Source organism: Callospermophilus lateralis, chromosome 15 (genome assembly GCF_048772815.1).
Source record: "Callospermophilus lateralis isolate mCalLat2 chromosome 15, mCalLat2.hap1, whole genome shotgun sequence".
NCBI lineage: Eukaryota > Metazoa > Chordata > Mammalia > Rodentia > Sciuridae > Callospermophilus > Callospermophilus lateralis.
Window position 1 is genome coordinate 17,172,903 of NC_135319.1, and position 13,083 is coordinate 17,185,985.

The window sequence follows — 13,083 nt, forward strand, 5'->3', positions numbered from 1 at the left end:
TTCAATTTTTGTTTGGAAGATCTGTCCAGTGGTGAGAGAGGTGTGTTGAAGTCTCCCATGATTATTGTATGGTGGTCTATTAGACTCTTGAACTTGAGAAGAGTTTGTTTGATGAACATAACTGCACCATTGTTTGGGGCATATATATTTATGATTGTTATGTCTTGTTGGTGTATGGTTCCCTAGTATGTAGTGTCCCTCTTTATCCCTTTTGATTAACTTTGGCTTGAAATCTATTTTATTTGATATGAGTATGGACACTCCTGCTTGTTTCCGAAGTCCATATGAGTGATATGATTTTTCCCAACCTTTCACTTCAGTCTATGTATGTCTTTTCCTATCAAATGTGTCTCCTGAAGGCAGCATATTGTTGGGTCTTGTTTTGTGATCCATTCTACTAGCCTGTGTCTCTTAATTGGTGAATTTAAGCCATTAACATTTAGGGTTATTATTGAGATTTGGGTTGTTCTTCCAGCCATATTTGTTTATTTATGTTATTAAACATGGCTTGTTTTCCTCTTCGATTATTTTCCCCCCTTTACTATACTACCTCCCGCTGTTGGTTTTCATTGATATTTTCCATTTCCTCTTCCTGTAATATTTTACCGAGGATGTTTTGAAGAGATGGTTTTCTAGCTGCAAATTCTTTTAACTTTTGTTTATCGTGAAAGGTTTTAATTTCATCTTCCATCCTGAAGCTTAATTTTGCTGGATACACAATTCTTGGTTGGAACCCATTTTCTTTCAGTGTTTGAAATATGTTATTCCAGGATCTTCTAGCTTTCAGAGTCTGTGTTGAAAGATCAGCTGTTATCCTGATTGGTTTACCCCTAAATGTAATCTGCTTCCTTTCTCTTGTAGCTTTTAAAGTTCTCTCCTTATTCTGTATGTTGGGCATCTTCATTATAATGTGGATCTCTTATGATTTTGCACATTCGGGGTCCTGTAGGCTTCTAAGATTTGGGATTCTGTCTCATTCTTCAAGTCTGGGAAGTTTTCTCGTATTATTTCATTGAATAGATTGCTCGTTCCTTTGGTTTGGACCTCTATACCTTTTTGTATCCCAATGACTATTAAGTTTGGTCTCTTTATGTTATCCCATATTTCTTGGATGTTCTGCTCATGGTTTCTTAACAGTCTTGCTGAGCTGTCTATGTTCTTTTCAAGTTGAAATACTTTTGTCTTCATTGTCTGATGTTCTCTCTTCTAAGTGTTCTACTCTGCTGGTAGTATTCTCAATAGAGTTTTTAAGTTGGTTTATTGCTTTCTGCATTTCTAGGATTTCTGTTTGTTTGTTTTTTATAACCTCTATCTCCCTGTATAATTGATCTTTTGCTTCTTGAATTTGTTTATGTAATTCATTGTCAAAGTGATCTTTCATTGTCTGATTTTGCTGTCTGATGTCTTCCTTGAGACTCCAGATCATTTGAAGCATGTATATCCTGAATTCTTTATCTGACATTCCATCTGCTGCAGCTATTACCTCTTCTAAAGTTGAGTTGACCTTCATTGCTTGTGGTCCTTTCTTTCCTTGTCTTTTCATACTGCTCGCATTTCTTTCTGCTTGGTAAAACTGTTGTGTTATTGAATTTTCCTCCTATATATTTATATTGCTCTTGTATAGTTGAAAAGTCTCCCTTGCAGGGGCGGCGGCTGTGCTCCTCCTCCAATTGGGGTGATCTGTCTACCACGCTGACGGGCCGCTGGGCCTGTTCTGCCAGTCCGTCGCAGGTCTGCCTACCTTGCAGGCACGGGCGGCGGCTCTGCTCTGCCCTTACTCCAATTGGGGTGAGATGTCTACCACGCTAGCGGGTTGCTGGGCCTGTTCCGGTTGTGGGCAGCGGCTCTGCTCTGCCCCTACTCCAATTGGGGTGACGTGTCTACCCTGCCAGCAGGCCGCTGTGCCTGTTCCGCTGGTTGGTCGCAGGTCTGCCTACCTTGCGGGCACGGGCAGTGGCTCTGCTCTGCCCCTACTTCAATTGGGGTGACGTGACTACCACGCTGTCTGGTCGCTGGGCCTTTCCTGGGCGCAGGCGGCGGCTCTGCTCTGCCCCTACTCCAATTGGGGTGACGTGACTACCACGGCTTAGGGTTCCTGGGCCTGTTCGGGGCGCGGGTGGCGGCTCTGCTCTGCTCCTACTCCAATTGGGATGACATGATTACCCTGCTCTCCATCTCACTTTCAAGTGTGGAAATTTTTCTGATATTATTTATCTGACATTAAAGGTTAAGCATTCCTTTAGTTTGTGTGTTATTTCCTTCTTCTAAGCCAGTGTTTTTTAGACCTGGCCTCTTAATATTATCCCAGATTTCTTGGATATTCTGGTCATGTTCTCTGTCATCTTCTCTTTATTACTGTATTTTTAAGTTTCTATACCTTGTCTTTGAGGACTGAATATCTGTCTTCTATGAGTTGTAATCTATTGGTAATGCTTTCAACTGAATTTATTTTGATATATTGAGTTTTTCATTTTCAGGATTTCTGATTGGTTCTTTTTCAGAATATCTATTCATGAAATGTTCCTTCACTTCCTATATTTCTCTTTTAGCTCATTCCTTAGTCTTCTTTTAGTTCATGATTATTTTTAATTATGAACGTCTGTATGACATTTCCTCCACTGTGGTTATCAATGAAATCAGTGGTATCGATGAGATCAGTTATTGAAGTGTTGCGGGCTATTTGGGTGACTTCTTCCCTTGCTTTTTCGTATTGTTTATATTTCTACCCATCTGCTGAGATGATTTTCTCTTCTACTTTTGTGCAAGAGTCTATATTTAGCAAACTTCCTTCCCAAGAGCCTTAGGCTGGGTGAATATCTAAGTGTCAATACTCCCACTCAATGTTTACCCACTGTTACGCCTAATACCCAGCACCATTTTGACAGAATATACTAAACCCTATTACTTGCAACTACTTTAGAACAAAGCCGTGCATTAATAAACCTTAGGGGGGGAAAGCTTACTGAAAATGTTTTTCTATAACTCCCCTAACCCAACTATAAAATTGGAGTTATAAATATTCTTGAATAGGTTGAGAAATCACTTATTAAAAACAGGAAAATTATAACTACACTGAATAAGGGTTTGAAGAGTAAAGAGAAAGCAGACAAAGGAAAATTGAGAAATCAATACAAACTAAATAAGATAAAAGGAAGAAAATAGGAAAAAAAGGTTAAGACAGGAGTAAATGATGCAATAGTGGAAAGAGAGACTTAAAAAGAGCAAGTGTAAATCTGAGCTAAGAGATGAAAGATAGGATGATTCAGTTTATGCTTTAAAACATTTGAAGAAATATAATCAATTGGCTTGAGGACTGAAATATTGAATAATAAAGGAACAGCTATTAATTCAGTATGAAAAGTATTATCTGTAAAATCAAAACTAATGTTAGAGCTGTATTTTATGACAAGCTATTTGAGGTAGAGAGATGTCTTGTTGAGTCTTCCTGATGGGGATTTATAATGGGTCCTTTAGAAGATGCCCACCAATCCTTGACTTTACCGCTACAGTTCCCTGTGTGTAGAGGTAGTGATTACACCAGCTCATCTATGATACAATTTTAGGAGGCCACCTCAGATCTTGTTGTGTCCAGGCACCACCTGGCTTTCTGGTGGATCAGAAGAGATGATCCCCAATTGCAACTTCGCAGCTGGGTCACACTGTTAGGGGGTACAATTTTGTTTGCCCTCACAAAGAAAAGCTGCATATATCCAACACTGTCCTATCTGGTATGGAATCCCCCGTGTATACTTTGGAGTATTCTGGGTGTGGCCATCTAAAGTGGAGGTATTTTGTTGGTCTGGGTGAAGTGATGCTAAATGGCACATGGGAAGTTCAGGGCTGCTGCACCCTATGGAGTGTGCAGGTTTACTGATCAGTGGACTTGTATCTGGTACACTGGCAGTGGCTGGTGTCTGGGTTGGATGCTCCTCTGTAAGCTCCTTTGTGGGGTGACTGCATTTCATATATGAGGTTCTCCCCTGGCATCTTGGGGTTATCCTCAGGAAATGCCTTCTGTATGTTGGTGTGTGTCAACAAGAATTATGTCAACTGACAGTTCTGGAACTTGTAGCTCTAGACCCTCTAATTGGTGCACAGGAGCCAGTTTCCTGGTTGTTAGTTTGTACACCAACTGCTGATGTTTGTTGTCAGCCCAGAGGGCCAAGTCTTCATGTTTGTCATGTGCTCTGTCTGCTGGCCATTTGTGTTGGGTGCAGGGGTGCAAAACTCAGTACTATCACTGGCTGCTGTGGATCACTCCCGTCTGCTGGGGCATGTTGATACAGCTGTATCTAAGCACTTGATGACTGTCTGCAATTGTTAAGCCTACGAATGCAGGTTCTCTATGGGCAATTTGGCACAGAAGCCACCCTGGCTACTGCAGGTCACTGGTGTTTTACCCATTATCATTGATGTAGTGTCAATTGGTCTGTCTTCGACTGAGCTCATGCATCTGGCAGCTGTGAGGAGTACTGAATTGGTTAACTCCTTGGGAGCTTCTTGCATTGGGTTAGCTCCACCCCGCTCCCTTTGTCTGTCGTCAGGGGGAGAGAGTTTCAGTAACCTTCAGCTAGCAGTGATCCCTCTACAAGGTCTTTGTAGGCATATTACTAAGATAACACATTTCAGAGGTGTTTCCTGTGGTTTTATTTCTATAGATGGGGAGAAGTCATGTAGATTTAATTTCTTCTAGGGAGGTCAACCAGCCATGGTCTCTATTAAATGGCTGCCCTGCCCAGTTTTCTGCCAACAACTTGGGATGAATTGTGCAGTCTTCTTCCCTGTCTGATGCTCCTGTTCCATTTACTGCCTTTCTTTCTGCCTTTTTTTTTTTTTTCCAATTGTTGATAAGGAAGTAAGTTTTGGGGTTTTGCCTCTACTCTTTCCTATTTTGTTACCCACCCCTTCCCCCACACACTGGTCAGGGTTTGAGGTCAAGGAATTTTTTTATGTTTTGCTCCAGTAACCAAATTCTAAATCACTCCAAATCTCAAATTGTCTAAAATTGAGTTTCAGAGTACTTATTCTGTCACACACCTTTCTAGTCAGCTGTTCTTTCACATCTTCGATTCTAGATTGCAGAGGAATTGAGGGTTCCTGCCTAAATCCACTCTGCCATCGTTTTTGCACTCATTATCAAATTTCTTAATTTCTTATTTTACATTTTGGGTCTCTTGTAATTATTACCACACATTGAAAGATCACTGTGGAGTGACCCTCAGCCTTTGTGTGTCTTGTTTAAGAATTTAGGTAGTTACCCCTGGACAGAACCAAGAATAGCAAGGCCAGGATAGTAATTAGAGCAGGTTTATTTCAAGGCAAGGAAACAATAAAAGAAAGTGAGATACAGCCCAGAGAAAGAGGCAGGACAGATTGACTGTTGACCCAGATGTGCTGAAATTATTATGCTTAAGCTTTTGTTAGGATAGGGAGTGAAAATTTGCAGTGGCATGAAACCTTAGAATGGATGGTAGCCACTACTATTGGGTCGTGGCACTTGCACGACCATTACCCATTTGGGGGTAATCATAAACCTGCACTGTGTGAAAACTGAGAGTACACATCTATGTACTTGAGTCATTTTGTCATTTCTGTTCTAGCAACTCTGACAGTAGTTCATATAACATGGTCAGTTGACTTGGAGTGCGTGGTAGATACAAATGTGACCTTGTTAACATGATCTGTGCCCATAAATTGACCCAAGAATGTGATGGGCCCCCTCAATGTGGAGGGAGAAAAACTGGTAATACCAGTGTCTCTGAGTTGTCTACCTGCATTCCAATGGTAGATTTCTTAGCTTTACTTTCGCCCTACCCACATAAGGGGAAGGAGAAATATATTTCCTTACGGCAACACTTGATTAGTAATGAGTCCTCCAGGTCAGAGGCTCTTTAAAGCTTCTCCCCTCTTTTGGCCCCTCCAATTCCTGCTCATTTCTAGCTAACTACCTCCATTAATGTAGTTTAGAGAAAGATTTTTCCAATTCTGAAATTCCTTTTAAGTTATCATTTATTTTTTACTTTTATGGATTCATTTTCTTCAGTTAAATTTTTGAACTTTGGGGAATTTGTGCTTCTATAAGGTTTGAAGTTTAGAACAAGTTTTTTCCCAGTTGGTTGTCCATTGATTGCAACTCTTTCATTATATAAATAGGCAGGTTGTTATTTAATTTCAGATCACATTATGATATGTCATTTCATTGAGTAATACCTGTCTCCTTTTTCTTTGAACTTAGGTTTCTATTCGTCATGAAAAAGAAAAAGATTTACTGCATAAAAGTCACAGTTTGCAGAAAGAAATCTCCATGATAAGACTAGAAATAGACACAATAAAAAATAAGAACCAGGAAAAGGAAAAGAAATATCTTGAGGATGTTGAAATTGCAAATGAAAAGAATGATAACCTTCAAAAGACAATAAAACTGAATGAGGAAACATTTACAACAACAGTACTCCAATATAATGGACAGCTTAGTATCCTGACAGCTCAGAATACAATGCTAAATTCTAAACTGGAGAATGAAAAACAAAACAAGGAAAGACTGGAAATAGAAGTTGAATCATACCGTTCTAGACTGGCTGCTGCTATTCATGATTATGATGAAAGTCAGGCATCAAAAAGAGACCTAGAACTTGCTTTCCAGAGATCAAGAGATGAGTGTTTTCGATTACAAGATAAGATGAATTTCAGTATATCTAATCTAAAAGATAACAATGAGATTCTTTCCCAACAGCTTTCGAAAGCTGAAAAAAAATTCAATAGTCTAGAAATTGAACTCCACCATACAAAAGATGCTCTTAGAGAAAAGACTTTGGTTTTAGAACAGGTACAAAGGGACCTAAACCAAACACAGGGCCAAATGAAGGAAATTGAATGTATGTATCAAAATGAACAAGGTAAGGTGAATAAATATGTTGGTAAGCAAGAATCTTTAGAGGAGAGATTATCTCAACTACAAAGTGAAAATACATTGCTTCGACAACAATTAGATGATGCTCAAAACAAAGCTGACAATAAAGAAAAGACAGTAATTAATATCCAAGACCAATTTCATGACATTGTAAAAAAACTTCAAGCTGAGAGTGAAAAACAAAATCTCATGCTAGAAGACAGAAATAAGGAGTTAAACAATGAATATAATCATTTAAAAGAAAGGCTGTATCAATATGAAAATGAAAAAGCAGAAAGAGAAGTAAGTATTAAGAAAGATGAATATTTTTCAAATTTCCTGAAAAAAAACTCAAAAAATATTATTTCACTATGACTAGATGTTTAATATAGTTGAATATAAAAATATATAGATTATACATTTATTTGCTATATCATCTCAAAAACATATCTTGGTTCCAGGAAATATAGGATAGACTTGATTTCCAGCACAAAGAAATGGTTCATGTTTGAGGTGTTGAGTATGCCAATGACTTAATCTTATCATTACAAATTATATACATTTTTTTGTTTGTTTATTTGTTTGTTTGTTTTTAGAGAGAGGGGGGAAGAGAGAAGAGAGAGAGAATTTTTTAATATTTATTTTTTAGTTATTGGCGGACACAACATCTTTGTTTGTATGTGGTGCTGAGGATCGAACCCAGGCCACACGCAAGCCAGATGAGCGAGCTACTGCTTGAGCCACATCCCCAGCCCAACATGTTTTAAGCCAGGCACAGTGGTGCACACCTATAACCTCACTGGCTCAGGAGACTGAGGCAGGGAAATTGAAAGTTCAAAGCCAGCCTTAGCAACTTAGCAAGGCCCTAAGCAACTTAGGGAGACTCTGTCTCTAAGTAAAAATATAAAAAGGGTTAGGGATGTGGCTCAGTGGTTAAGTGCCTCTGGATTCAATCCTTGGTGACAAAAAGAAAGAAAGAAAAATAATCTATTGGAAGGATTCAAGCAAAGAATTGAATATGTGAGGAACCCTGAATTTTATTGTGCCTCTAATAAAAAAGGAAGAGCGTGTCACACTGTGTAAAAACTCATCACCACCGTTTCTGCCCATGTACCTATTTCTTTTTGAGACTTCAGTATGTTTTTAAGTTAAAACTTCATCAGGGGAAGAGTGGATAGAAGACTGAATCTAACATAAAGGGAATAGAATAGTATTAGGCAGGAAGACCATGCCTTCTGCATACACAGTTGAATTCAGTAATAAACAGAAGTACATAAACACTTGAGAGAAAGGTGAGTTGTGGTGATATTTTATTAATATAATTTAATACTAATGTGATTTATAAAATCAGTAACAGAAATATCTTATCAGGCAGTTGTGAGACAACTTCAACAAGAACTGGCTGATACCTTGAAAAAACAATCTATGTCAGAAGCTTCACTAGAAGTTTCATCACGTTATCGCATTAGTTTGGAGGATGAGACACAGGATTTAAAGAAAAAACTAGCTCAAATAAGAAGTCAAGTACGTATGAAATTTAACATGTCAGTAGTTAATTGACAGTTTAAAAGTGTTTTGTGATACTAATTCCAGCGAACAAGCTTTTCTCTTTTCATTATAATTAATGTTATTACAATTTTAGTATCTTTGTAATGCAATTATTTCTTAAATTCTAACTTGCATTCTTATAATTTCATACATCTTTCCTTAAAATATTTACTCTTAGGAAATTTGAGAATTTTACATCATACATCACAGAAGTTGAGAGAGACATATTTCTCTTAAATAGTATTTTTTTAGTGATTATTGCCATTCTGAGGTGAGGCAGATTAAATCAGAGAATAATGTTTAATGGAATGTTTTAGAAAATTACCTTATTTCTTCCCTGTTGTGAATAGATACAGAATCTGTATGTATTTATTTTGTGGATTTCAAGATGATTTGCACAGAAAAGCCATTATACTTTTCTCAAAAATGCAAAAGTTTTAGATTAATCTTAAAATTATTTGAAACATTAGGCATTTCCCTCAGTTTCTTTTCTTTCATTTTAGACATTATAAAATCATAGAAATATTCAGATCATGTATAGAATTTGTATCCAAAGTAGAGAATAAGAAAATTATCTAGATTCTGCCTTGTTGGATTTTTTAAAAAGCATCTTTATTGAGATATAACAACGTACCATACAGTTCACCAATTTTAATCATAAAATTTATAGTCTCTTAATATATTCAGAGTTGTATTACCATGCAATTTTAGAACATTTTCATCAACTTGAACAGAAACCCCAAATTCCCTAGCTATTATCACCCCCACCCCCCAGTCCCTTCATCTTCCCCAGTCCTGAGAAACTACTAATCTAATTACCTTGTTCTGGATATTTCACATAAATAGAGTCATGGGATATTTAGTCCTTTTTTTTTTTTTTTTTTTTTTTTTTGGCACCAGGGATTGAATTCAGGGGCACTTATCCAGTGAGACACATCCCCAGCCCGTTTTTGTTTTTGTTTTTGTTTTTGTTTTGTTTTGTTTTGTTTGTATTTTAGTAAGAGTAGGGACAGGGTCTCACTGAGTTGCTTAGGGCCTTGCTAAATTGCTGAGGCTGGCTTTGAACTCAAATCCTCCTGTATCAGCCTTCAGAGCTGCTAGGATTACAGGCGTGTGCCCAGCCAAATCCTTTTTGACTTGCTTCTTTCATTTAGCATAATGTTTTCAGAATCCATCTCTGTTATAGCAAGTGTCAGTACTTCATTTCTTTCTGTCGTCAAGTAATATTTTGTTATATGATTATGCCACTTTTTTATTCATCAGTTGATGAAATTTAGGTTGATTCTAGTTTGGGACTATTATTAATAATGCTGCTATTGACATTTATTTAAAAGTTTTTAAAAAGAACTTTTGTGAACGTGTTTTTATTCCCCCGCCATTGAATTTTATCCTCTGCTATTGAGCTGATTTCACCACTCTTTTCTGCCTTATTTATGCTGTCCTTTCTACCTTTCAGTTTTTATTCATTTGGCCTCATTTATTCAGAATTGGCTCAAAATTTGCTCTTTTTCTTGATGTTTTCTCTCAAAACAAAGATCAAACTTGCTCTTTTCAGTACTTGTCCCTGTAGAAAAATTTAGCCCTAAATTTTACATTGGTATTAATTTTTGGAAGAGAATAAAATCTTGTTTAAGTATACATTTACCAAAGTGGGGAACAGTATCTGATATGCACTTCACCTACCCTTGAATAAATTGAAAATATTTTTGCTTTTGCAGTCATTAGGATAAAATTAAGTACTTTATACTATGCCAGTAACATCTTTGAGACATTGGCATAAGACTTTTATTCTACCCATAGTTTAAGCAATTAAATGTAAAGTTGAAAGCACTAAATCTAACAAGAGAATTGTTTTGTCAAATGCTAATATTTTTCTCACTATGAAAAAAAAATCTAGATTTGACTTTCTTTATTATATAACTATAACAGGGATTTATAGATTTTTAGTACTTTACCAATCAAAAAGCTCTGGCTACAACTTTTCTGATATGTTACACTGTTATTGAGTCCTAGGCCTTGCCTGACACCAGAGGTTCCAACAAACCAGCAGGAAATAGAATTTTACTTTCAGTGTGTCACACTGGGAAGACAGATCTTAGAGCTATCTTTGGGGTGTCAGTAGCCATCTTGGGTTATAAGTAGAGGAAAAGAATAAAGCTGTAAATTGGGAGTTTGCACAGCACACTGAAACTTATCAATGGGAGAGTCTTCATTCCATGTGTAGGAGTTTCAGAAACTCATAAGGTTATTTCCATTTGCTTCATAGGATATTTATCTCTCAGGCCTATGATCTTAGAAGGGGCACATTCCATTAGCTTTCCAGGATGTTTTTTATCAGACTGATGATCCTAGAATTTAAGGCAAACTGAGGAAAAGAAAAACTTCAAAGAAGGCAGGTCAGAGAGAGAAAATGTTGTCATTTAGGTGAAAATTGAGTCCTCCTTCAATTCCACAGTAAGTTCCCTTTCCATTTCAAAGGAAATGGGTAATCATTTCTTCTGTAGGTAATTCTGACTAACAGAGGTGGATGTAGGGAACTTGGAATGAAAGACTGACAGCATGAGGTAGCCAGGTTTAAGCTGATATTGCTTGGGATCACATTTAGTTTATCTAACTGGATAGCCTGATATTTACCCACCCTTCCCTTCGTTAGCCATTATCCTTCGGTTTTGGTCCAACAAAGTTAGGACCTAGTTATGGTACATACAAGCTGTCCAAGTGTAAACTTTTCAGCTTCCTTTAGCAAATCATAAGTGGCTGCCACTGCCAGGAGACAAGAGGGCCATCCCTTGGCTGTGTGATCTAATTGTTTTGAAAAGTAAGCTTCAAATTGGGGAACTTCCTCCAGTAATTGTTAAGAATTCCAAACCAATTTTGTGCATTTTGTACATACAACATTTAAGTTTAGGGTTTCTCTAGGTTGGACAACCCAGAGGGACTTTGAAAGTAGTTTGACATTCTATTTTCCAGATCAAGGATTCAAGATCTTTTTACAATACCCTGTCATCTCCAGGAATTCTCATAACTTATTGTTGTGCTGAAGGGGCCTGGATGTGAGCAATAAAGCCTTCTTTTGGTCATCCACTAGGCTTCATTGACCTTGCTATAATTGGAACCCTAGGTAAATAACTCATTGCAAACCTGCACTTCAGAGGGAAAATACTTTTGTCTCCATACTCAGCAAAGCAGTTTAGAGTCTGGACAGTTGCCTCAGCACCTTAGGCCCTAAGCAAGTTGAAAAGTTAGACTGGTGATTAACAAGTCATCTATATATTGTAGTAGTGTTCCCTGGTTTAGTTGTAACATTCTTAAATTATTAGCCAATATATCTCCGATGATCGTGGGCAAGTTTTTCAATCCCTGAGGAAGCACTGCCCAACAGAATTGAAGGGTGGCTTTTGATTAGGGATATGTCCATTCAAAGGCAAAAAAAATATGCTCTTTGCAGAGCAATGCAAAAAAAAATAGCATTTTTTAAATCAAAGACAATAAATTATTTGTACTTTGCCAGGAAAGGCATTTAGAAGGATGTAAGTATTAGACACTGTTGGGTGAATGTCTTGGATGTTTTCATTAATAGCCTGCAAATCCTGAACAAAGCAATATTCCTCAAATCAAGATTTCTTTGCCAACAGTACAAAGGCTGATCACACCATACTTTAACAACTTTTAGAGTATAGATTGAACTCTTTCAAGTGTCTCCATCATAAGGAGTTATTGTTTTAAGGAAGGAGTTGGTGTACCTCCTTTTAGGACGATCTTAATGGGCAAGGCATTTTTAGCTCTGCCTAATGTCCCATCAGCCCATACTTCTTGAATAATATGTTGGTGGAATTCTGGGGATATTGACTCACTCTCAAATAGCTTCTCTTGGATCAACATCAGCTAGAGGTAAAGTGCCTACTCAGGATGGGATTTGCACTTGCATTTGCTATTTTTCCCAGGGAAAGGCTTATGTAGACATTTAGTTTGCAGAGCAACTCCCTGCCTAGGAGTGAAACTGGGCATTGAAGAAAACTGTTAGTTAAGTGTAAGTCTTCTAAGCTGTATTCCAGAGGCTGCAGGAAAACCTGTTCTCAGAGTTTTCTTTGTACTCCTATAATAGGCACACAATCTTATTTCTTTGTCAGGGGATCAGCAAGACGGAAAGAGGAGAGCCCATGTCAATTAGGAAGGTTAAGTGTTTGTTCCTACTGGCATTTATACCTGGGACTCCTATGAAGAGATAATGATTGGACCCAAAGGGTTATGGGAACTCCTAGGGTACCTTAGTCCTCAGTAAAGTCACCATCTGTTCTTCATTGAGCTGATTACTTAAGAATTTAGACCAAAAATAAAAAATAAGAATTTGGGAGCTGGGTGTGGTGGCACACACTTGTATTCCCAGTGACTTGGGAGGCTAAGACAGGAAGATTGCAAGTTAAAGACCAGCCTCAGCAACTTAGGCCCTAAGCAATTTAACAAGAACCTGTCTCAAAATAAAAAACAAAAGGGTTAGGGATATGGCTTAGTGGTTAAAGCATCCCTGGAATCAATCACTATTACCAAAAAATAAATAAAATAAAAAGAGTTTGGGACAGTGTTTCTTCCAATGCTGATTTTCTTTACAATATGTGCATTAGTCTTTAACTAAGGTCCTTTTTCTT

At 37.6% G+C, this 13,083-nt stretch overlaps 1 protein-coding gene across 1 annotated transcript in view; it reads left to right on the forward strand.

Moving 5' to 3' along the window:
* Window positions 1-13,083, forward strand: part of Ankrd30a (ankyrin repeat domain 30A) — a 109,150-nt gene that overhangs the window by 67,895 nt on the left and 28,172 nt on the right. The window contains exons 24-25 of the mRNA XM_076834225.1: window positions 6,236-7,192; window positions 8,261-8,413. Of these exons, the coding sequence (XP_076690340.1) occupies window positions 6,236-7,192; window positions 8,261-8,413 (1,110 nt within the window). The remainder of the gene's footprint in view (window positions 1-6,235; window positions 7,193-8,260; window positions 8,414-13,083) is intronic.